This window comes from Pygocentrus nattereri, chromosome 12 (assembly GCF_015220715.1).
Source record: "Pygocentrus nattereri isolate fPygNat1 chromosome 12, fPygNat1.pri, whole genome shotgun sequence".
In the NCBI taxonomy this organism is placed as follows: Eukaryota; Metazoa; Chordata; class Actinopteri; order Characiformes; family Serrasalmidae; genus Pygocentrus; species Pygocentrus nattereri.
In genome coordinates this window covers 8,399,491-8,422,748 of record NC_051222.1, presented here as the reverse complement: position 1 = coordinate 8,422,748, position 23,258 = coordinate 8,399,491, and the positions used below count along the sequence as shown (strand labels likewise).

Below are 23,258 nucleotides of genomic sequence, written 5' to 3'. Positions count from 1 at the left end.
ATTGAGCATTTCCTTTTCACTTCACAGCATAGGAGTATGTTTTTTTTTGTTTTTCTGGGTTTTTTTGTCTTGTGCTTGCCTTAGTCTCTTATTGTGGACTTCCTAAAATTTCCTTTAATTTTGTGATCAAATCTTCACGTCTAGGAATGGAATTAAGCATATTTTTCCCAACACTTATGTAAAATGTAATTTACATTATTTGCTAAAAAATTATTTGAAGGTTAACTACACAAAACTTTGTGAGCACATGTGAGCAATACACAACATTTATCAAGCAGTACTACTGAATAACAGCTTATGTCAGTATTTGCAAGAGGCCATGAGAGGTTTTAGTAAGTAATTGACATTGTATTGACATAAGGGCCCATTTGAACCATTGTTGTAAAAGCTCTTCTGTCTTTGCCGTTTACAAGGGATTGTGGAAGTTACTATATACATCAAACTAATAGTAACAGCATGGCGAACACAGAAGCAAAGTACACTCTGAGTATATACAGCATGTGATTCTGTAGCAGGTCATTTCTGCATAATTTAACAGTTGAGATTTATTTATTATTATTATTAAGTCATTGAGAATGATTTGATTTTAAATGTCTTTATGATGGTGGTGATATGAACCATTGTTAGAAGATCTATTTATATGTTGAGAATCAGTTGATAGGCTGGTTTATGACTGTCAACTGAGAGGGTATCAACAATCTCTAAGTGGTGTGTTGACAGTTTATATGAGTGCCTTACATCAGTATTGGGACTATGGAGTTGCACAGTGTAAGCTAATTATAGCCAGCTATTTAATGGCATGCTGGATTTCCTAGCACATCCTCTACCAATATGACATAAAAGATTATTCAAGTAAATTCATTTTTTTTGGCATATATGTCATTATATAGCAGACAATAATGTGGGTGCACGGTGGGTAGCGCTGTTGCCTCACAGCAAGAAGGGTCTGGGTTCAATTCCCCGGCCGGGCGACCAAGGCCCTTTCTGTGTGGAGTTTGCTTGTTCTCCTCATGTCCATGTGGGTTTCCTCCCACAGTCCAAAGACATGCAGTCAGGCCAATTGGACATGCTTCATTGCCCCTAGGTGTGAATCTGTCTGTCTGCCCTGTGATGGCATATCCAGGGTGTATCCTGCCTTCTGCCCGATGACAGCTGGGATATTCTCCAGCTCCCCCCGCGACCCTGAGGGAGAAGCAGCTTAGAAAATGTGTGTGTGTGTGTGATTACCACTGCTATGATAATGCTAATTTCAGCTGAATTTAAAGAGTAATGTTTACAGTGTAACCTTTACTATGAATGCATTAATACAGGTCATTTGTTTATAGTTGGAAATGTGCACTGATCAACTTTGTCAAGTAGTTTAGGTAGCGAGCAGCCAGTTATTAATAAAATATTAATCACAAATTATTAATTAGGCTTAAGCAGTTTTTTAAGATGTATGGCAGGATGGATAATTCTTATCAACACGGATAATGAACAAGGCTTGCATATATTTAAAAAAGAGAGAACAAAAGCTTAAGGAAGAAGAAAAAGTTTGGGGCTAAGTAATAAATGTTCAGGGCTAGAATGAAACAGATTTAGTTACACCAATAACCGAAAGATTCGTTGGGAAGATCTGCTGACCTTCAAGTAACTTGCGCTGAAAGAATTTATCTGCTTAAAACTAAATTATAGTATATAGTAAATAGAAGTAAAAGTATTTGAATGTGAATCCTTGTGTCACAGTGGGCACGTGTGATTTATCACATGTTATCTGTTCCCAGCTGATCCTCCACATGGTCATTGGCAAAGTTGACAATATCCCTCAGTGCCATGAGGATGAGAGCGTCAGTGTCGTCATCTTGGGTGGTCTCTGCATGGTAGTTCTTCACAGGGTAGATGGAGTTTGGGGAGTTGCCCAGTATATTACTGCACTCCTGTACCTGCAAACACAATGCATGCGTCAAGTGAAGACTATACATGAGTTCTGTACAGTACATTGTACGTAATGGTTACTATTGCAAGTCAGATTTGTGGTGGAAATGATTTTCATATTTAATAGAAATTACCAAATGACATTTCCCAATGAAAAGGTTATTGAACAATATTTAAACAATTAAAATTCCACCATTTTTTCAAAAGGGTTGCATAATAAAATAGTTGAGAAGTAAAGTCATTTAGGGTGTTTTGATGTGACCATTTTCTTCAAATATTTACCAAGTCACAATTGCTGGTAGCGATCAGAACTCAGAACAGAGGCCAAAACATTTAATACCTCCAGAAGCTTACAGGAAGTAATGGGTACAAATACATTGCCAGATTGTTGAGATACAGTTTTATGATACTCTTGAGATAAAGTTTTGCTCTACAATATATATCTAAAACACCAGTAGGGCAGACAGATACATACATTGTAAGACAAAATAATTATGGAATGAGAAATGTGCTGCCTCTGCACTGCTGAAACATCAGGGAAGCTTAGCAAAAATATATATTTATTCCATTAAATAGAGCAAAAAAATCACAAAATGGGTTGCTTCATGGGCACCGATGATTGCAATAGGCTGAGAGTTTGTGTCTGGCTTTTTGTACTTTATTTAATGGTGTCACGATTGGCCCCTCCCAGTCCTGTCCATGTGCGTTTGTTTTGGTTTTCTAGTCCTGCCCCCTCGTTTCATGATCCCCCCCCCCCCGATTGTCTCCACCTGTGTTTGCACCTGTCCCTTGTTACCCTTGTATTTAAGCCCTGTGTTTTCCCTGGTCTTTGTTTGAATCTCTGTCTGTGTTGTTGGTGTTATCTGCTGTGGTGTTTGTTCTGTTCGGTTGAATTCTGGTGTCTGTCATGTCTGCCCCACGATCTCTCCGTATTGGCTCCTTGAACCTGGACTGTTAGGACTATGACCCTCAATTTGCCCATAATAAATCTTGCTTATCTCAGCATGTGCGTCCGACTCCTCGCTCCAAGGTAACACTCACAGAAGTCAACTTGCCAGTTAACTGAGTATCATATGAATGTTTTTTTCTCTCAGAATGCTTTGAGAGGTCTTACATATACACTCACTGGCCACTTTATTAGGTACACCTAATACTAGACCTTGCTAGTAAAAGGTTGGACCCCCTTTTTCCTTCAGAACTGCCTTAATTCTTCATGGCAGACTTTCAACAAGGTGTTGGAAACGTTCCTCAGAGATTCTGGTTGGTTATTTGAGTTCCTGTTGCCTTTCTATCATCTGGAACCAGTCTGCCCATTCTCCACTGACCTCTCACATCAGCAAGGCATTTTCATCCACACAGCTGACCGCTCACTGGATATTTCCTCTTTTTCGGACCGTTCTCTGTGAACCCTAGAGATGGTTGTGTGTGAAAATCCCAGTAGATCATCAGTTTCTAAAATACTCAGACCAGCCCGTCTGGCACCAACAACCACGCCACGTTCAAAGTCCCTTAAATCCCCTTTCTTCCCCATTCTGATGCTCGGTCTGCACTTCAGCAAGTTGTCTTGACCACCTCTACATGCCTAAGTGATTGGCTGAGTAGCTATTTGTTTTAACAAGCAACTGAAAAGGTGTAAATAATAAAGTCCTAAATCCATTTGAGTCAAAAATAGTATACCTCATTAAAGATGTGAAAACACAAAGGTTACCTTCTCTTTGATCTTTTTACTGCGACTGATATTTCTCAAGTCTTCGTTGACCATCATGCATGTTTGATCCACTTTGGTCAACACAATCACTTGTGGTATGGCTACAAAGTCAAGATAGAGAAGATTTAAAAGAAAACAAATGTGAAAGCCAAGCAACGTATTTAACATAAGGAAATGTATTAATGCTGTAGATGCATTATGAAGATTTCAATATCATTCTCAATCATAAATCTCAGTCCTTCAAACACATATACACAACTGACTTATTGAATTTTATAAGTCGGTTCCACATCAACCTTGAGGATCAAAGATGTCATGCTAAATAATCAGACTTACCCAGCTCTGTGGCTTTCTGTCGAATTGTCCTCATTTTGTCAATCACTTTGCTATTCATTATTGAGAGATTATCTGCAGGAACAATGCTCACCAGACAGTGAACTTTATCACATAGTTTTGGATTTTTATTGTACTTCTTGTGGTCCTTAGTTATACTCTGCACAGGATTAAACTAGAAGTGGAAAGAAAACAAATAGTTTTGCTATTTGGTATGCATTTTATTAATAATGTACTTAGGACATTATTAGGATGAGTCTTAAATGCAGTATGTAATAAATAACAAACATACTGAAAGAAACATGCCAGCTATAACCTGAAAATGACTGTACTAAAAGTCTGAAAGAGCATCACTAGCTGATGATATCTAGCCCAGCTTTACACCAGGCAATTATTCATTGCAAAAGATGTGCAACCAGCAACTAAAGGCAACACAACAATTTCACTTCCATTTAACAATCAACTTAGAAGTTGCCCAGTAATTTTGGGGCCCTGAAATGAAGGGCTGTGATTCACATACGATTCACCAAAAATAAATTAAAGCAGACATTCTGCACTTTAAACGCAAAGTCATTGCTTCATATTTGTTATGCTGGAGTACAAAGCCAAAGCAAAAAAAAAAAAAAAACGTAACATAACACTCCTCTTCATGCTTTTATTAGACCTCAGTTGTTTAGAAATGTACGGCGCCCCGCTGGTGACATCCTGTATAAATAAAAATAATGCGTGGCCATGACTTAGTAAGGTGTGGGAATGAGATGATTAAGTTGTGGTCATGGCTTAGTAAGGCGTGGGAACGAGATAGCGGCTTACTAAGTCGCGGCCACGCATTAGGATTTCGTTCTCATGCTTTACTAAGTCGTGCCCACGACTTAATCATCTCATTCCCACGCCTTACTCATAAGTCATAGCCACACGTTATTTTTATTTATACAGGATGTCAGCAGCAGGGCTCCATAGAAATGTTTGTTCTGTACATAGTGAATAAATGGTCAGATTTGTATGTATTTTCATGCGATGTAGCTGTTAAAATATCGTGAAAAGATTACCATTTTATCACATCACACAATGCTACCAAGCTAGGAAAGTGGCCAGTACAGTTACTCCAAAACACATCATGTCATCTTTGTTCATCTGACAATGTCTTTCCTATGTCAGCTAACAGAAGCCCAGACTGCACTGAGTGATTGGAGAGTAAGAAGAGCCATCTGGCCCATCCAGAGAGAGTGAGGCCAATCATGCTCTCTTGGAATACTGTCATTTTGACATTTTCCCTTATTTCTTGTGGGTTGACAGACAAATGAACCTTGTCAAGGCAGGGTTACGTATGCTTACATAAAATCAGTGCTACATCAAGGCAGAAAAATGTCAGGTTCTGCCCTAAAACATCAACAAACTACAAAGATTCCTTAATTTAGAGCTTTTCACTTTTAAATTTGTTCAAAAATAAATGTGGAGCAGCTAAACAAAGCTAGGCATCTCTACAGACATCAGGACTGGTCACCACAGTCTCACCCCGTGGCATCCTGGGGGAGCACACACAAGAGACAATGTGAGCGAAAGCATAAATTACATGAAAGTAGACTGGAGTCTAAGGTTAAAAACTAAACCCAGCAGGCTGGCTGTACCCTCACTATTTTTAGCCAACATTGCCTGGGAAGACCAGAGGAAGCTGTGTGAATAAAGGTCGGTGTATGAACCCTTTTATGATTGCTAGCTTGTTCTGTATCAATGGGATACATAACGATACAGTGCTGGCCACATTATTTACCAAGAGAACTCTACTATCTTTATCCTGAGTGTGTACATCTATAACATCCTGTCACTCTTTGTCCTTTTTGATGCCCCATTGTTCTCAGTCTCTTTGTCTTGCATTGACTATATACCCTGTTGCCATTGCCTCTAGTGTTAGGTTTTGTTTCTGGTTTCCTTTAATTTGTCTCACCATGGATTTATTGGTCCTACATTCCTTTGCTACAGAATTTCTGGACTCTGATTTAAATAAAAGCAACTCACACTTGCTTCTAGCCTTTTCACCTCCTTTGTTACAACATTGCACCTACCACCATCACTAAGGATGCATTTGGGGCACTTTCTGATGCAGTCAGTTCACTTCTAAACAACCACCCTTAGAGATTCATTACTGTTGTGGGTGACTTCAACCACGTAAATCTGAGGAATGTTCTCCCCAAATTTTACCAGCATTTTTCCATACCAACAAGGGGTCAAAACTGCAAGACTGTTTCAGCTGAAACACGATCAAGGATGCCACTACATGTAGGAATCGCATAGATTGGGATGAATATGCATTATCTGTCAATGGCTATATAAGCAAGTGTGGTTATGATGTAATGATCACAAGATGAATAACCACATCAGATGCCTGGGCTGACTGCTGAAGTTCGCTCCCTGCTCAAGGTCTGTGATGTTGCATTGAGCTTCTGATGACAGAGCAGCACTCAGGGCAGGTAGAAATCAAGAGAGCCAAGGCTTCATATGAACATATAGCAACACTTCTTAACCAACAGCCCATGACATATGTGACGGGGCATTCAAATTACCACTGAATACAAGGAGAAGAATCACCTCACCTGTACCAATGACCCTGTCCTCCTGAATGCTTTAAACAGGTTCTGTACTTGTTTTGAAGCAAACAGCACTGAGGCAGCAGTGAGTGATCCGCTGCTTTCTGTAAATGCAGTTAAAATAAGGAGAACCCTGCTGAGATTAAACTTATGTAAAGCTGCAGCCCCTGACAATATTTCTGGTTATGTACTCAAAGAGAGTGCCAACTGGTTAGCTGCTATATTCATGGACATCTTCCACATATCCCTGGAGTAGGCTACTATCCCAGCTTTCTTCAAGTTATCATCCAAGTACCAAAGAAGACTTTTGCCACTAGTCTGGTTGCACTAATTCCAATTTTTACGTATGTCAAGTGACTGGTTATGGCAAACATTAAGCAATCCATTCCATTAACACTGGAGTCCCACCAATATACCTATAGGCAAAACCACTCCACTGATAATGCTATAACCACTGCCATCCACCTGGGCTTATCACACTTGGACAACAAAGACACTTGTGATAGAATGCTGTTTAATCAACTTCAGCTCAGCATTCAAGACCATCATACCATCAAGCCAGTCAGCAAACTCCATCTACTTGAATTAAGCTCATCTCTCTGTAACTGGATTTTAGACTTCTTAAGTAACAAACCTCAGACTGTCAGAATCCAGAACATATTATCCCACCTCCATCACTCTGAACACTGGAGCAGGCCAATGCTCTTCATTCTCATTAGAAAGTGCCTTCTTCGCTAAGAAGGAAATGTTCAAGGACTAGGAGAGAGCACTTTCTCCGCCATTGTCCTGTTGATGAGGAGTGTGAGGTGTCTGTGTTCTTCTGAAGTCTACAGTCCTCTTTTTTTTCTTGGTCACAAGAGAGGGATTGTTGTCTTTGCACCAGAATTCCAGTTGCCTCACTTCCTCCCTGTAGGCTGCTCACCATTGTTAGAGATGAGCCCCACAACTGTAGTGTCATCAACAAAACTATTGATCTGATTGCCACAATGTTTGGCAATGCAGTTGTGGGTGAGCAAGGTGTACAGCAGGGGAGCAAAGGAAGTGAGGTACCTGTGGATAGTGTGGACTCATACATAAGTGGGAACTGGTCAAACGGGTATGACACAGAACAGCTTATCACTGAAAAACACTGGTGGTCCTCTCTGAAGCAAGATGTTGTAAATCATTTCACATCCACTTCAGTATGTGCCACTACAAAAACACCCTGACAAGCCCAGGCTGGCAAACTCCTCCTATTGCCAACTCTCCTAAAGTCATGGCCCCACCTGTCAGTAAACGTTGTCATTGACTTGCCCATATCAGAAGGTTATTTTTGTAATTTGCAGACAGGTTCTCCAAAGCTTATCACCTTATTGCTGTTGAGTCTTCCCAGGAACTTTCAGATGGCTGATACCCTGTTCAACCAAGCACATTGTCACTGTGGACAGCATTTTACCTCCTGGGTTTGGAGGGCTTAAATGGACTGGTTGGAAGTGGCCTGTGGCTATCTCCGTCAGGCCAATCAGGACCTGGAACACTTTCTCCAGAGTTACTTTCGTGATTGACCTAATCACTGGGCCCAATTTCTCCCCTGGACAGAATACGTTCACAAGATTATCAGTAAACTCTGTACATCTTGGTTCTGTCCCAGTGTTACAGAATAACCCACCACAATGAAAGCAGCAGAGTCACCTGATTTCAATGAAATAGTATTGGAGCATGGAACAATAGCTTGCTCAATTTGACTTGGTGCTAGACAGTGTGTCCCAATGCTTGCACACCAATTTGCCAGTGGCTTTTTCTGATAGTGTGGCTCAACAGCCTGCACAGTCACAAGCTATGCTCCCTCAACTTTATGGGGTCACAGTTCAGGACTACAAATAATTTTTAACCTATTTTAAGGCTTAGTTTAACTATTCTGTGGGAGGTAGGGATTCTGCAAATACATTTTTGGAAAAAAAAGTAAAGGCAAGGCTCCGGTGTTGTTTTGGTTTATGCCCTCACATTTCCTGCTTTTGCTGCTCAATAATGCTTGAATAATGCTCAATAATGAAGCAGCTTTACTTGCTGCATTTGGGAGAGGCATCAATGAGGGAATTTAAAAGGGGCCTGTATGCCGTGATGACACCTTCTCTCTACAACCGGTTGTCTGCTAGTTGGACCTCTCACTTTAACCACTTCAAATCCCACACATGGTGCATGCCATAGATGAGAGAAGGAAACGGAACTAATACTCACATTACCCCACCAGTGACAGTGATTGTCGACAGACTCTGTAGAGATATAATCTCATTTCATGTTCTTCCTTTCTCATCTCACTATTTAATTTTGGTTAATGGAAAATTTCTAATTGGTCCCCTTATTGAGAGGGGATAAGTGGAACATGTCCATGATTAATGGTCACTATGAATATTGGGTTAAGGCTTATGGGCTTCCAATTATTTATTAAGTTCTTCTGGACATGTTAGGCAGGTTTGTGATTGCCTACAATTATGATATAGTAGTCCACTCATTATGCCTGTCCAAACATATACAACATGTCAGGAAAGTGCTACAAAGACTGCTTGATAATCAACATTTGTGTTTCTGGACACAGACTGAGATTTTATTTTAAGGATACACGTAGGAAGGGGTAGTCATGGATGTACAGAGGTTGTGCTGGGTTTCAGAGATCTGAGGGCAAGGATTACATCAGCCTCCATTCTTAAAACATGGTCGGTTGCTGTCTTTTCTCAACAAAGGGCAACCTCATTTTATCCCTGTGCCATTTGCTAGAGGGAACTCTCTCCCACATGACAAAATGACAATGATGGCAACTGAGAGCTGTTGACCATAAAACTGGTATTGGATAAGTGATGGAGGGAGCAGCCCTCCAGACCATATATATGTGCCACAGGTCTGTTGAGATTGCCTTTTGAAATGGGCACCACACTTTGCAAGCTACAGGACTTCCTGGGACAGCATGCACTGCCTATCTCCTGTCAATATTCCTGGTGGCCCTGTTAGGAAGCAGATGTGCGCTGTTACATTGATTTGTTTTCTTTGTGCGCAAACAAAGTGCCCTAGGTTGCTTTTGCTGGTAAACTTGAGCCTCTTCCAGTTCCACTCAGACCCTAGTTTCACCTCTCAGTAGACAATCTCACAGATCTCCACTCTTCACAAGGTCACACCTCCATCCTATTCATTACTGATAGATTTTTATAAAGCCTGTAGATAAACCTTTTCCGTTTTCATTCTCTTCTGTCCCTATGGTTGTTCTCACAGTTGAAGCCCTGTTTAATCATGTATTCTTAAACTTTGGTGTCCTACAAGATATGGTCTTTAATTAAGAACCCCAGTTGAACCAAACCAGAACATGGAGAGGCTTTTAAGACATCGATAAACAGCAGGAGGAGTGGATCCAATTTCTCACCTGAGCTTAATACACTCAAAATTCCCTCTGCATCTTTCCAATGCATAGTAGGTTATGAGACACCGGTATTTCCAGAGAATGGCACTAGGTTGGAGGCCACTGCAGCTGATGAGTGGTTTAAGTGAAAGAGCATGGGAGCAGACCAAGGAGATGACATTCAACATATAGTGGACTGGGAGGGATATGCACCTGAGGAGAGGTGCATACCTTTTTCTTTTCTAGTTTCACTTATGATGTCCTCATCAGCCCACTCCTCATCATTTGGGCGTCCCTCTATAAAGGAAAATGACCCATCTGGAGCTGCATGTTGGAAAAGTGGTTCTGTCACATTCTCAGTCAGAACTTGCTCTCAGTACTCAAGCTGGTCTACTAACCACCAACCATTTAATTTTAGCACACAAATTGTTTTGAAGTTCAACTCTTTGCATTGCCATTTGCAAGGTATTGCCACTCTGACATATCCTGCCTTCATCTCTATTTTTTTATTATTGACTTGGTTTTTGTCTCTATGCTTTTAGGACTTTGTTTGCCTTGCTTAATTATGCTTATCACTGGACTTTCTCATCTCCACTCAAATTTGCAAATCTGAGTACTACAGCCCCATTTCCAAAAAAGTTGGGACACAAGAAAACAATTATATGCAGCTCATGTAAACTCTATATTTAAATGAAAATACTACAAAGGATTTGCAAATCATTGTATTCTGTTTTAATTTATGTTTTACACAACGTCCCAACTTGGGGAATTGGGGTTGTACATATAGGGTTTAAATGATTTGCTGTTTATTGCATTTTGTTTTTATTTATATTTTGCACAGCGTCCCAACTTTTTTGGAAATGGGGTTGTACATAAGCTTTCCAACTTTTGATATTTAAAGTTTCACTAGTTAATCAATATGAACAAACTGTTGTACTATCCATTAATCCATTCATTTTGGCACTTTGCAATGTGCTTCAACCTAGAACATTTCAAGAAGAGGTGAAAGAGGTGTCACAGCATGCTTCGTTAAAGTTCTCTGTGAGTATTTGCAAGTTGTATTTACAGTATATTGTTAAACAATTTGAGAAAATGTTTAAATTAATTCTCACAAATAGTCTATTGGAGTGAACTGCAACACAGTATAGCAAGAAAACTACAGTCTATGGCTTTCATGTGAATTTTCTTTCTCTTGTTTAGTCGATTTTAAATTATATACCACAACATCATATATACATATATATATATATATATATATATACATATACTTTTTTCTATGGTATGATAAAGTTTGACCATGACCCTGTCTGGATTAAGTGGTTAACGATGATGATGATGATAAAGTACACACAAATAACATGAAATTTACCTAGTATTATTTGCAAGTTTGGAAAAGAAATAACTTATGTTGTTTTAATATTTACCAAATAGAAGCAAGAGTAGTGAAACATGGCTATAGACTACAAAACCAACTTGATTTTACACTTTGTTTTACACTTTGTTTGATAAACTTGCAAACTTGACACCATATTAACTGATACACATACTAGGTTACAGTTTGTCTGTACTTACAGTGTAGCCATCTAATATGTGTCCCTTTAATACTTCAATGACATCTTCAGGTTTTATCCCACCAGATTCCTCTGCCTCAAGGCCCATGATATCAGTGAAAACAAAAGGACAATGTCCACCCAAACGCTTCTTCAGCTTGTGAGTTTTGATCTGGATACAAATCAAAATATCCTTGAATAATACACTCAAAACACTTCATAAAAACAGGACTAGAAAAATGGGACCTGACTGTAAAAAATATTTTCTTCTATTGCTTATGTCTTGCTAGAGTACCACTGAAGTATCCACATCTTTAAGGATTTTCCCAAGTGTTAAAGTCATATGCAAAAGTTTGGGAAACCCTGGTCACGTGTTTAATATGGAGAACACACTTCTGTGAAGCTTGGTAGAAGTACTCTGGTAAATATTGTGTATCATAAAGTATTGTGATGTTATCATGAAGGATTGTGATTTTTAACATGTTGTCCACACGTATCACAAATTCCAGCAGGATAATGAACATAACCTATAATGGAACGTACGTTATGGAAAAACAGTTACATGCAAATGTTAGGGCGCCCCTGCTCAATTCTTTTGTTAATTAAAGTGTAAATTTAGTTCAAGTGAAACTAAGTTAGCACATCCTTAACAGAATGATCTCCTTATTTATATCAGTGCAATATTGATTCTGCCTTTGAGGCCTAAACTTTCAGCTGGACCTTATTTTTAAACTTGTGTGTGTGACATTAATATGTAAATGGCTGTAAACACATATGACACAGTCCCAATAACTCCCGCAAAATCTGACCTGACATTTCTGACTTTTAAATAATTATTTCAAGCTTTGCAGGGTGACTCACACAAAGCAGACCAGAAAGACATGTTTTAGCACTTTTGCCCACTCTGTTCTGCTTTTGGTTTCAGTTGTACAAAGTTACTCCCTCTGGCATGAACTTTGAGCTTTGTAAGTTTGTGGATTGTTTACAGGCAAAAAAAGATACAACACTACACTCTCAGAAATAAAGGCAATAATCTGTCACTGGGGCAGTACCCCTCTTGTCACTGTGGTGGTCCCCTCAAGGGAACATAACTGTACCATAATTTTGTTTTATAGTTCATTTTATTTTACTGTTCTGTTTTAAAACATTCGGCTATGAAAAGGTACAAATATATACTTTTCACCTGGAAAAACTTATTCATGGTGCACAATTGGACCTTAAAACCACTGCTATACCTTTGAGGGAACATTTACACTGTTTGTACTTTAATGAATGAAAAATGTACCTGGCCAACCTTAAAATCTAACAGTGTAAAGGAAAGCAAAAAACCAGAAAAGCATAATAGATCCCTCTTAAACCTGTGAGATTCAATCGCAATTACTCACTCCAAGAGTGAAGCTTGTTCCACTTCGTGTTGTTTGTTCATGAGCACCAATGAAATTGCGATTTAATAGGATCCTCTGAACAGAATTGATGAAGCATGACTTCCCTGCTCCAGTTGGTCCATGCAGCAGAATTCTGAGGAATTCTGAACTTGGCTTAAATTCTTCCAATTCTTTCAAAATTACCTCTTTTTGCCTGAAAAAGATCAATTGTTAAAGTTAGGTAGAATACTAACAATAAACATAGCAGTACTAAAATTAGGACAGAACTTTTTGCACACTGTTGATTGCATTGGTTACTGAATTATTATATTCAATCTTGGTTTTCAATGGTTCCTGAAAGCCACAGGTTTACTGTTAAGCTATGTTATTTCCTATTAAAGGAATGTTATTTCCTATTAAAGTTTAAAGGAGTTTCATGATTTTTCACTTTCCATGCCAAATCCAGCCAATTTGTCAAGGCAAATTTGGTGTCCAAGTTTTATTTCTTTACCTTAACCACTTCAGTTCTAAATGAATGTTGCTAACAAGCACTGAAATTCAATAGTAACCTTAACTGTTTCCATAAAAATATGCCTTTCTCTCAACTCAGGTCTTAATTCATGTCACACAGAAGTCAATTTGGTTTAGAACCCAGAATGACTAACTATAACATGGAAAAAATCTATTTTTTGTGTAGCTAAAAGAAGCAGCAGCCTTTTTGGATAACTGCAGTCACTTCTATCCTGGGCACAATTTGGTATTATTCCACACAAGACAATAAAATGGAGCAAAGATGGGGGTGCAATGACAGCAGGTTACTGTGTGTAAACTGCCAGAGTGGTTGCAAAAACATTTTAAATGTTTTTATTTGGTTAATATATGGCAATCTTTAAAAACATGTAAAAACATAAAAAAATGGTACAAGCAACTTTAACATTAAGACAAGAAAGAGAGGGAAACAGGAAAGAGTGCTTGAAAGATTGAGGAAGTGGTCACAAACCTCCCACATTCCCCTGCTATCAATTTTCTTGGACTATGTTCAGTCACTTCAGAACAAAATTGATGAGCTGTGAGCAAAAGCAAGTTCTCCACATGAATTCAAAGGTGCTTGTGTGTTGACCTTTTTTGAAGCATGGCTGACTCAAAGAGACTTGGATACTGATCTGTTGACAGTTGGATTTGGCGTTAGACTGTAAATCAACTGGAAAAACAGGGGAGGAGTTTGCCTATATGTAAACACGAGGTGATACAAATCCATCTTGGTTACAGAAAGAATTTACCCAAATGACATTGAACTGTTCTGTTTCTCTTCATCCAAAGTATTTACCAAGGCAAATTTTCTAACAGTTATTTATGTTCACCTTAAAGCTGCAGGAAATGTAGCAATGGATGTAATTTATAGGTTGACACAGAGGCTGCAGTCAAACTCTCCAGAGACCCCCAATTTTATTTTAGGGAATCTTCTTGTGAAAAAAACTATAAACCTGGACTCTTTTACTACATGCAGAATGTAGTTTGGCATTGTCTTGCTAAAATAAGCAAAGCTTACCCTGAAAAAGACATTGTCTGGATGGCAGCATATGTTGCTCCAAAGCCTGTATATATTGCTCGGTATTAATGCTTCCACCACAGATGTGCCAGTCAATTATACCATGTGCACTAATTCATTCCCATACTATCACGAATGCTGGCTTTTGAACTGTATGCTGATAACAAGCTGGATGGACCCTCTCCTTTTTAGCCCGGAGGGTGTAGTGTCCATGATTTCCAAAAAGAATGTAAATGTTTGATTTATCAGACCACAGGACACTTTTCCACTTCACTTCAGCCCATCAAATGGGCTTGGACCCAGAGAAGGCAGCATGTTACTGACCTGTTGCCAATTAGTCTAATTAGTTGTTAGACATTCCACTTTTTCTTTTCTCCCAACTTTTTTTGAAATGTGTTGCTGGCATCAAATTCAAAATGATCATATATTATTCAGAAGAACAATAAAGATTTCTCAGTTTCCACATTTTATGTGTTGTCTTTGTAATATTTTCAATGACTGTTTATGAATTTGAGGAACATATTTTCTAAGCAAATTATTCTCAACTGGATGTTTGAGCTTGGATAGAGGGATGGATGAGGCTGGTGGCTTAATGTAACGAGAGACGAGCCAGGAGCTGGAAGGTTGTAGGTTCAAATCCCAATCATGTACTTCTAGAAGATCCCTGTCTTCCCATTATAAGTTGCAGTTTATTTGCAAACAGAATCCTACTCGGTTCATTTCCCTTGCTAGGTGCACTGTCCTGAAACCTCTAGTAGCCAGAGTACTCTGGACTTGACATTCAGCCATCAACAAAGTGGACTTCATCACAGTGTATAACTTTCCCTTCAGTTTTGGTGCTTGGATCAGTCTAGAGAATACACCACTGCCGTGTGACCTCTACTTCTCCTGTACCCCTAGGACTTCTGGTTATGGTGGGGAGACAGGTTTGTTCATTATTTCCATTTGTTCATGTTCCCCATTCCAGTTCAACATCAGTTAATTTGAATTTCATGATATCACTGTATCCACACCTTGAAAACTTTTTTAATGTTATTTTGATCTATTGTCCTCCAGGCCCTCTAGGCAATTTCCTCAAAGAACATGATTTCATCCTCAGCTTATTTCCTGAGGACAACTGGCCATTGATTCTGCTTCAATCTCCAACAAAGACTGATGTTGACTTACTGTGAATAAACTCAATTAAAAAAATTCTCATCAACAAGTCCTTGGCATCAGGCAAAGTTCCAACAACTTTCAAGACTGCAAGAGTACTTCCCATTTTGAAGAAGCCCATGCTTGACAGCGCTGATGTCAACAACTACAGACTGGTATCACTTCTTTCTTTCCTTTCAAAAATTCTTGAACGTGCAGTCTATAATCAACTTTCTCTCTTACTCACACAGAACCAGCTCCAGGACCCCAACCAGTCTGGCTTCAAACCATCACACTCTACAGAAACTGCCCTCATCGCAGTGACCGAGAACCTCCAATCTGCAAGATCAGCCAAATTGTCATCTGTCCTGATCCTTCTTGATCTCTCAGCAGCTTTTGACACAGTCAACCATACGATCCTTCTGGACATCCTCACCAACCTTGAAAACACTGGCTCTGCATGGAAGTGGTTCAAGTCCTATCTGGAGGATCACTCTTATCAGGTTACATGGAGAGGGTTCACATCCTCTCCATGCAGGCTCTTCACTGGTGTCCCACAAGGCTCAGTCCTGGGTCCTCCTCTCTTTTCTCTTTACACTAGCTCTCTTGGTGATGTAATATCTTCTCATGGCTTCTCTTATCACTGTTATGCTGATGACACCTAACTAATGTTTTATTTCTCACCCTCTGACACACAGGTTTCCAGTCACATCTCAGCATGACTGTCTGACATCTCTTCATGGATGGCAGCCCACCACCTGAAGCTCAATCCCAGCAAGATTGAGCTGATATTCATCCCTGTGACTACAGGTCCTCATCATGATCTTGCCATTTCATTCGAGAACTCTCTGATTGTTCCGTCTGTAGATGCGAGAAGTCTTGGTGTGACTCTGGATGGCCAGTTATCGTTCTCAACTCACATCGTGAACCTGACTCGGTCGTGCAGGTTTCTCCTGTACAACATCGAGCCCTTTGAGCTTCGAGTACAGCTCGGCTTGAGCTGCCATCCTTAAAGGCGCGTGGAAGACAAGCATCGAGAATGTTCTCCGTACCGGCACCCAGGTGGTGGAATGAACTCCCACTGGCTGTCCGAACAGCAGAGTCTCTTGCTGTCTTCAAACACAGACTGAAGACACATCTCTTTACACAGCACTTAAATGAGCATTGAATTATAAGCTGCACTTATATATTATATTTCATTGTATTGCACTGTGTATTGTGGTTTATTGTGTTGTATTTTATTGTATTGTATTGCATTGAATTGAATGGCACAGAGTTATGTGCTCAACTCTGTTCCCTTTCTCTGGGTATCTACTGTGACTTTTGTTTCTAGCAGTATCTGAGCTCAGGACCGTCTTTCTCTCTAACCTACTGGTAACTAGCAAAGATACTTTCTCTAGACAGACAAAGCACTTCTGGTAAGTCGCTCTGGATAAGACCGTCTGCTAAACGCGGCAAATGTAAATGTAAAAGCCAACTGTGGAACTTAACTTTAAGGATAATGCTGAGATATAATGGTATGTTAGTGAAGAACAGACTACATGCAAAAATAAGATCTCATTTACTGCAAGCATAAATCTCAGAGTAGATGATCTAAATAAAAGTAGTTAAAACCAAAGGCATGAACACATTGGCTTTTTGTTTTATTTATTGTTTGTTTGTTGTTTGGTTTAAAGACCTAATAGATGAGGGGTTCTCTCTTAGATATCTACCTTTTTGGTGAGGGAAAGGCCAAAGAAAATGAAGCACTGAGAGACCATTCAATGAGAGACCATTTAATACATGGGATCACTGAACACGCCCCTTTGTTTTATTTGAAGGGAAGCGTGCTTTGCGCATTTCCGACCACACAGACAGTTGGTCAGTATGGTACCTGCAGTAATGTCAACAATTTCATTTCGTACATGATTCAGTTTTATTATGCATATAGTCTCTTACCTCCATGTCACCTTTCTCCAAGGCGTATTTAGTTCTGTGTAACAAAATAAAGGTATTAATAGTAGTATTTATCTTTATTAGATATATTGCAGTAATCCTAGTGCCAAGTGACAGAATTGGAATGGTTTACTTGACACCTGAGCCACAAACATCTGAAATGCTGAAATATATCTTTTCATTGCTCCAAGTCTCCAGGGATTTCACTGATGTCTATATCAATTTCCTGTTTTCCTTAGGATTTAAATATGTGGTCAAACACATGTAAAATCCCTATGTCACCTGTCCACACTGCTAAAACCAAAGAGCTCTCAACTCAAATGAGACAGAAGGTTGTGGAGCTGCACAGCTAAGGGGAATAATTATATAAAAAAAACATAGCAGTCCATTGAAATTGTCATATATTAGTGTGATAATAAAGTTTGAAAAATTTAGTTAGAAATTTCAGGAAGAGGGTGCATGAACATATTGCTTGTACATACAATAAAGAGGACCGTAAAAGTGGAGCCCAAAGATCAACGTCCCAGAACTATAAAATTTAATTAAATCTTGAGGTTTTCAAAATCCAAAGCTTTTTGAGAATTTTACTAAATAAGCCTTTCCTAAGAGCAAGCCACTTAATGCAGCAACTGAACTTGGAACTACAAGTAAAATAGTGTAAAGTAAGAAGATGACACAAAAATGAAGCTTTTGGTCATTGCTAGTGGTCTTGTGAGAAACAATGGCCATAATGAATTCTACTAAATAACAGGAGATTTTAACCCACAGTCTGTCAAACTCTGCCAGACTTGGGCATGGGTGGATGTTTCAGCAAGATAATGATCCCAAACACACGTCAAAATCTACACAGAAATGTTTGTAGGAACACAAAAAAAATGTTTCAATGGCTTTCATGGTCTTCAGATTTGAGCCTAGTTGTGGCATATCCTGAATAAGAAAAAGGAATTGGAAACATTCTACATGAAAGAAAAGCAGCTCGGTGCTGTTATTCTAACCAGGGAAGACCTTTACAGAAATTTACTTTGACTTGTATTTCATTGCAGACAGTACGAACACAAGATAGTTCTTGTTTTGTGTGGTCATCTTGATGACGTTTGTAATTGTATCATCTATTCCTACCATTCAGACCTAAAACACATTCCGAAAGAGGAAAGGAAAAAAAACATTCGGATTATTAATGAGGTAAAATAATGAAATACTAATATGATTTGAAACAAGTGATGCCAACAGGTGACTGTAATGATTATTTGATACAAAAGCAGCATCTAGGGAAGGAGTGTTCCATAAAGAAAGATAGAAAGGAATTTGGATATTTCATCCAATAGAATGAATAACCGTGCTCTCTGATCCCTCAGATGGCAATGCCTCATCATTGATCTATGTGATACAACCACATGGCCTCAGTATTACTTTGACAAACTACAATACACAGTTAAGTCCACAAATGGAAGTTAAAACTTTTTTGTACCAAATTGAAGTTTTATGCTAACCATGTTCATAAGTGCTGTTGTGGTCAGATTTTCAGGTCTTTTTAGGTCATTTCAAAAAAAAAAAGGGCCAGGCCAAAGATGAAAAGGATCCCTTACATCACCAAATTAAAAAAAATTCTAACTTCATGCTGTAAAAAAAAAAAATAATAATACCACTTTACCTGAAAATATGAACATAATAACTGTGTGTGTAGTAACTCAGAGGGACATTAATTTAAATCATTTGAACTGCTTTATACTAGATGTTTCATATTTATTATCACAGTCACTGCCACTTTACTATATTCATAAGAACTTAAATCTCGTGTACATAATGCAAATTTCTCTTTATCTCTGTTTTAAGTTATTAAAGTGTTTATAAATGGCTGCAACTGTAACAACTGCAATTTCCCTCTGGGATCAATAAAGGATTCTGATTCTGATACATCATCTAGAAGATGATGAATATTTAAATCCTTCATTTTATCGAGAATGTAGCTGGTTTCAGCTTGGCTCCAAAAGCGTTTGCTGTCATCTTGTGGCAACGCTGGTTCGCATGTGCGCAGACTGAGAAATCCAAAAGAAATCAGAGTAAGAGTTTACATGCACTGAGAAATCTGATTACTGAGCTAAAATCCAGCTCCCTTTATCAGATTCTTTAATTGGATTTCTTAGATCTTTAAGATCGGATTTTTGAGTGCTTTTAAACGCACTCATTTAAGACCCTGTACTATTGCACACCCTAAAACTTGTTTGCAGGAAGAATGGGACAAAATCACATGAAAAGCTTCAATAATTAGTGTTGTGTCTTCAGTCCCTATACATGTGTTGTGAAAAGTAATGACAACACCAGTGATACATACTCTCCCAGCTTTTTTGAAATATGTAGCAAGAATTAAATCAACCAATTTAATCAATAATAAAATAATACAATTCATGAGGTAAAAACCGTAAATGTGCTTATTTTATTGTAATACAGGTGAGAAATAATTTACAAATCACTGTTTTAAGTTTACCATGCCAGCATACCATCCCAATTTTTTCTGATTTAGAGTCGTATATTTACATTTATTGAGTCTTAGGTATATAAATAACATTTTTCATTATTTAATTCAGGATTATAAGTTTTATATATAACTATATATTTCTTGTTTTCGGTCATCCGGGAGGGACTCAAAGTAGAGCCGCTGCTTCTCCACGTCGAGAGGAGCCAGCTGAGGTGGTTCGGGCATCTTGTTAGGATGCCTCCTGGACGCCTCCCTTGGGAGGTGTCACAGGCAAGTCCACCGGGGAGGAGACCCCGGGGAAGACCCAGGACACGCTGGCGTGACTATATCGCCCAGCTGGCCTGGGAGCGCCTCGGAATCCCTCCCAGGGAGCTAGTGGAAGTGGCTGGGGAAAGGGAGGTCTGGGCTTCATTGCTCAGGATGCTGCCCCCACGACCCGAACCCCGGAGAAGCGGAAGATGATGGATGGATGGATGGATGGATGTTTCTTGTTATATTATATAGACTCACTATGTGGACAGTTGAGACCTACCTGGTGTAGGGGCAGTGGGAGGAGGAGCTGATTTCGAAAACACCTTTCCCATGTTTTTCTCTGTGAAACAAGAGTTAAACATGAGTAAACCTTTCTCCATACTCTTTATGTAAGTGGTAACACTTCAATGAAGCCATTGTGAATTTGTGGTTGCTCGCATTTCCTTTCATTTACCAGTGTACATAAGCTGTCATACTTCTGTACAGTGCCCTTCATATTGGCACCCCTGGTAAATCATGAGCAAGAAAGGCTGCAAAAACATTTTTATTGCATACACTTTGGATCTTTTATTCAAAATATGAACAAAAAACTAACCTTTATTAGAAGTGCAATAATTGATCCTGAACTGAACCACCTCTAGAAATTCTAGTAATGCCAATAGTATTCGCAAACCCCAGAAGATGCCTCCTGTGGCCATCATCAGACATGGATCAGTGTTGTTGAGGGGCTATTTTTTTCCAGACCCTGGAAAACTTTGCATGCATGGTATCACAGACTCCAAGTACCAGCAAATGTTCAATCAAAACCTGACTGCCACAGCCAGGGAGCTTAGACTGGGCTGTGGCTGGATGTTCTAGCAGGGCAATGATCCAAAACACACCTCAAAATCAACGCAAAAATGGTTCATTGACCACAAAATTAAGGTTTCGCCATGGCCACTCCAGTCCCATGACCTAAACCCATAGAAAACCTGAGGGATGAGCTGAAGAGGAAAGTCCACAGTCTGGACTTTGAAATCTGAAGGATTTGGAGTGTGAGTTCTGTGTGTTCTCCAGTCTCGGTAAGCATTACAAAAAGTATTAAATGACGGGATGTTAGCAATTGTGGCACACATAGACTTGAGTACAAATATTTATTTCCTGATTCGTTTTTTTTTTTTCATCACTGTATCTCAGATAAAGGTTCTATTTTTTAAAACATTTTGACTGAACACTCAATATAATTAGCAGTAAAAATGTTTTTATAGCCTGTTTTGCTCAAGTTTGCCACATTCTGTGTCACATTTGTATGCATATAAAATGTATAATGTTCCTGTAATTTGTATTTTACTTCATTTATTTTGCTTCTTTTTTAAGACTAAAGTTGATTGCTTTTCTGGTTTAAAGCAATGTTTTTATCTGGCCCAGCCATCAACACTATTTAATGTTTAAAAACTAGGCATTTATATGCAAAAGAGCAACTTCTTTCACGTGTATTTAATAATCGGATGCTCTTACCTTAGTGAGGAGCGTTGTACCGATATGAAGATCTGATTTTCTCTGTGGTGAATTGAGGAAGTCTACACAACTTTCTCAGTTTTCTAACTCGTATTTACTTTCACTTTTTGTTCCAAATGGATAAGGTCTTTAATACAGTGCAGGACACAGCCAGGTGAACCCTATTGGTGCAAACTATAGGTGAGATATTCAGATATAATGAGAACAGTCCTCTGGAGGTGCACTGCATTGAAATTGTGTATAGGCATTGTCTTTTCATCACATAAAAACGCAGGTAACCCTCAAAGTGGTCAAAGTGAAACAATCTCAGCTCAGATCATGTTCGATTACAGACAGAGTAAAATAACTACTCTTGCTCAAGTACACAAAACGCAAAGGTGATCAATAACTGATGTTTCCATGTCTAATACAACATTATTCATTATAGGAACTTTGGTTGCATCCATACAGTTCAAATTTTAAATGTATATAGTAGCAGCACTTCTCCACTTCCACTTCCCCACCACCCCAAACTCCATACAGTGAAGTCTGCTGGCTGAACTTGGAGCGTGGCAGTTCAGGTTTAGAAATGGCAGGTAGTCAGTTGTTCAATTTAACTCTAATTAACAATACCATTTAAATTTAGCTCATCTCCCTCATAATTCCCCATCTTCATTGTAAGATGGTACTTTAAGCCTCACTGGCTTTAACGATCAGCCACACACATCTTCTAAGCCACTTATCCTTCTGGTTCACGGGGGGGGGGGAGCTGGAATCTATCCCAGCAGTCACTGGGTGGAAGGCAGGATACAACCTGGACAGGTCATGACAGGGCAGACACACATGTACCTTCACAACCAGGGGCAATCTGGTGTGTTCAATTGGCCTGATAGCATGTCTTTGGACTATGGGGGGAAACCAAAGAACACTGGTCGCCCGGCCGGGGAATCGAACCCAGTCCCTTCTTGCTGTGAGGTGTCAACGTTACCCCCTGTGCCACCACGCCACCCAGGATCAGCTACAGTGACCAAAAAACTTCAGTAAAGCAGAACTTTTAACGCAACTTTAATTAGTTTCTGTAGTTTACTAACAAATTGCTTATTAACTTGCCTATCGCCCAATGACAGCTGGCATAGGCTCCAGCAACCCCTGCGACACAGAAGGGGAAGCAGCTTAGAAGAAGATGTCTGCTTATTCACTACTACTAACCCAAACTCTGCTTAAAACCCACCAGAAGCTGAAACCAGCCCAAAATGTCCTTGTAAAAGAGTCATTTAAAGAATAGTTGCCACTTTTCACTTACAAAGATCTCTTTCTATGGTATTATGTGTGTGTATGCACTGCTTCAACTTTACAATGGTCAGGGCATGCCACCAAACATGCTGCACTCTTTCATGCTATTCAACATGAGGATCAATATACATTCATGAGATCATTTGCTTTCATTTTAAACTCTCTGAAATAAAAAAGCCTAAAACCTTTGTGGTACATTGAAAAAGTAACTAAAAAAAAAAGGAAAAAAGGACTTCCTGCACAGAAGACCGCAAATCTGGGAACTTAGAACCAGCAAGTGAAACATGTGCATGGGTAAAACTGCAGTTTATACGGTATCTGC

The 23,258-nt window shown here is 39.2% G+C and overlaps 1 protein-coding gene across 1 annotated transcript; it reads right to left on the bottom strand.

The window, feature by feature from the left end:
• Nucleotides 1-1,411: 1,411 nt before the first annotated feature.
• LOC108437106 (interferon-induced protein 44-like) lies at nucleotides 1,412-21,672 on the bottom strand. Its single transcript, XM_037543853.1, has 7 exons — nucleotides 21,665-21,672; nucleotides 20,448-20,507; nucleotides 12,843-13,035; nucleotides 11,480-11,629; nucleotides 3,959-4,130; nucleotides 3,623-3,723; nucleotides 1,412-1,922 (listed from the first exon to the last, which is right to left on the bottom strand). Exons 4-7 carry the CDS (start codon nucleotides 11,564-11,566, stop codon nucleotides 1,743-1,745), a joined length of 540 nt encoding a protein of 179 aa, XP_037399750.1. The 5' UTR covers nucleotides 11,567-11,629; nucleotides 12,843-13,035; nucleotides 20,448-20,507; nucleotides 21,665-21,672; the 3' UTR covers nucleotides 1,412-1,742.
• Nucleotides 21,673-23,258: the final 1,586 nt, after the last annotated feature.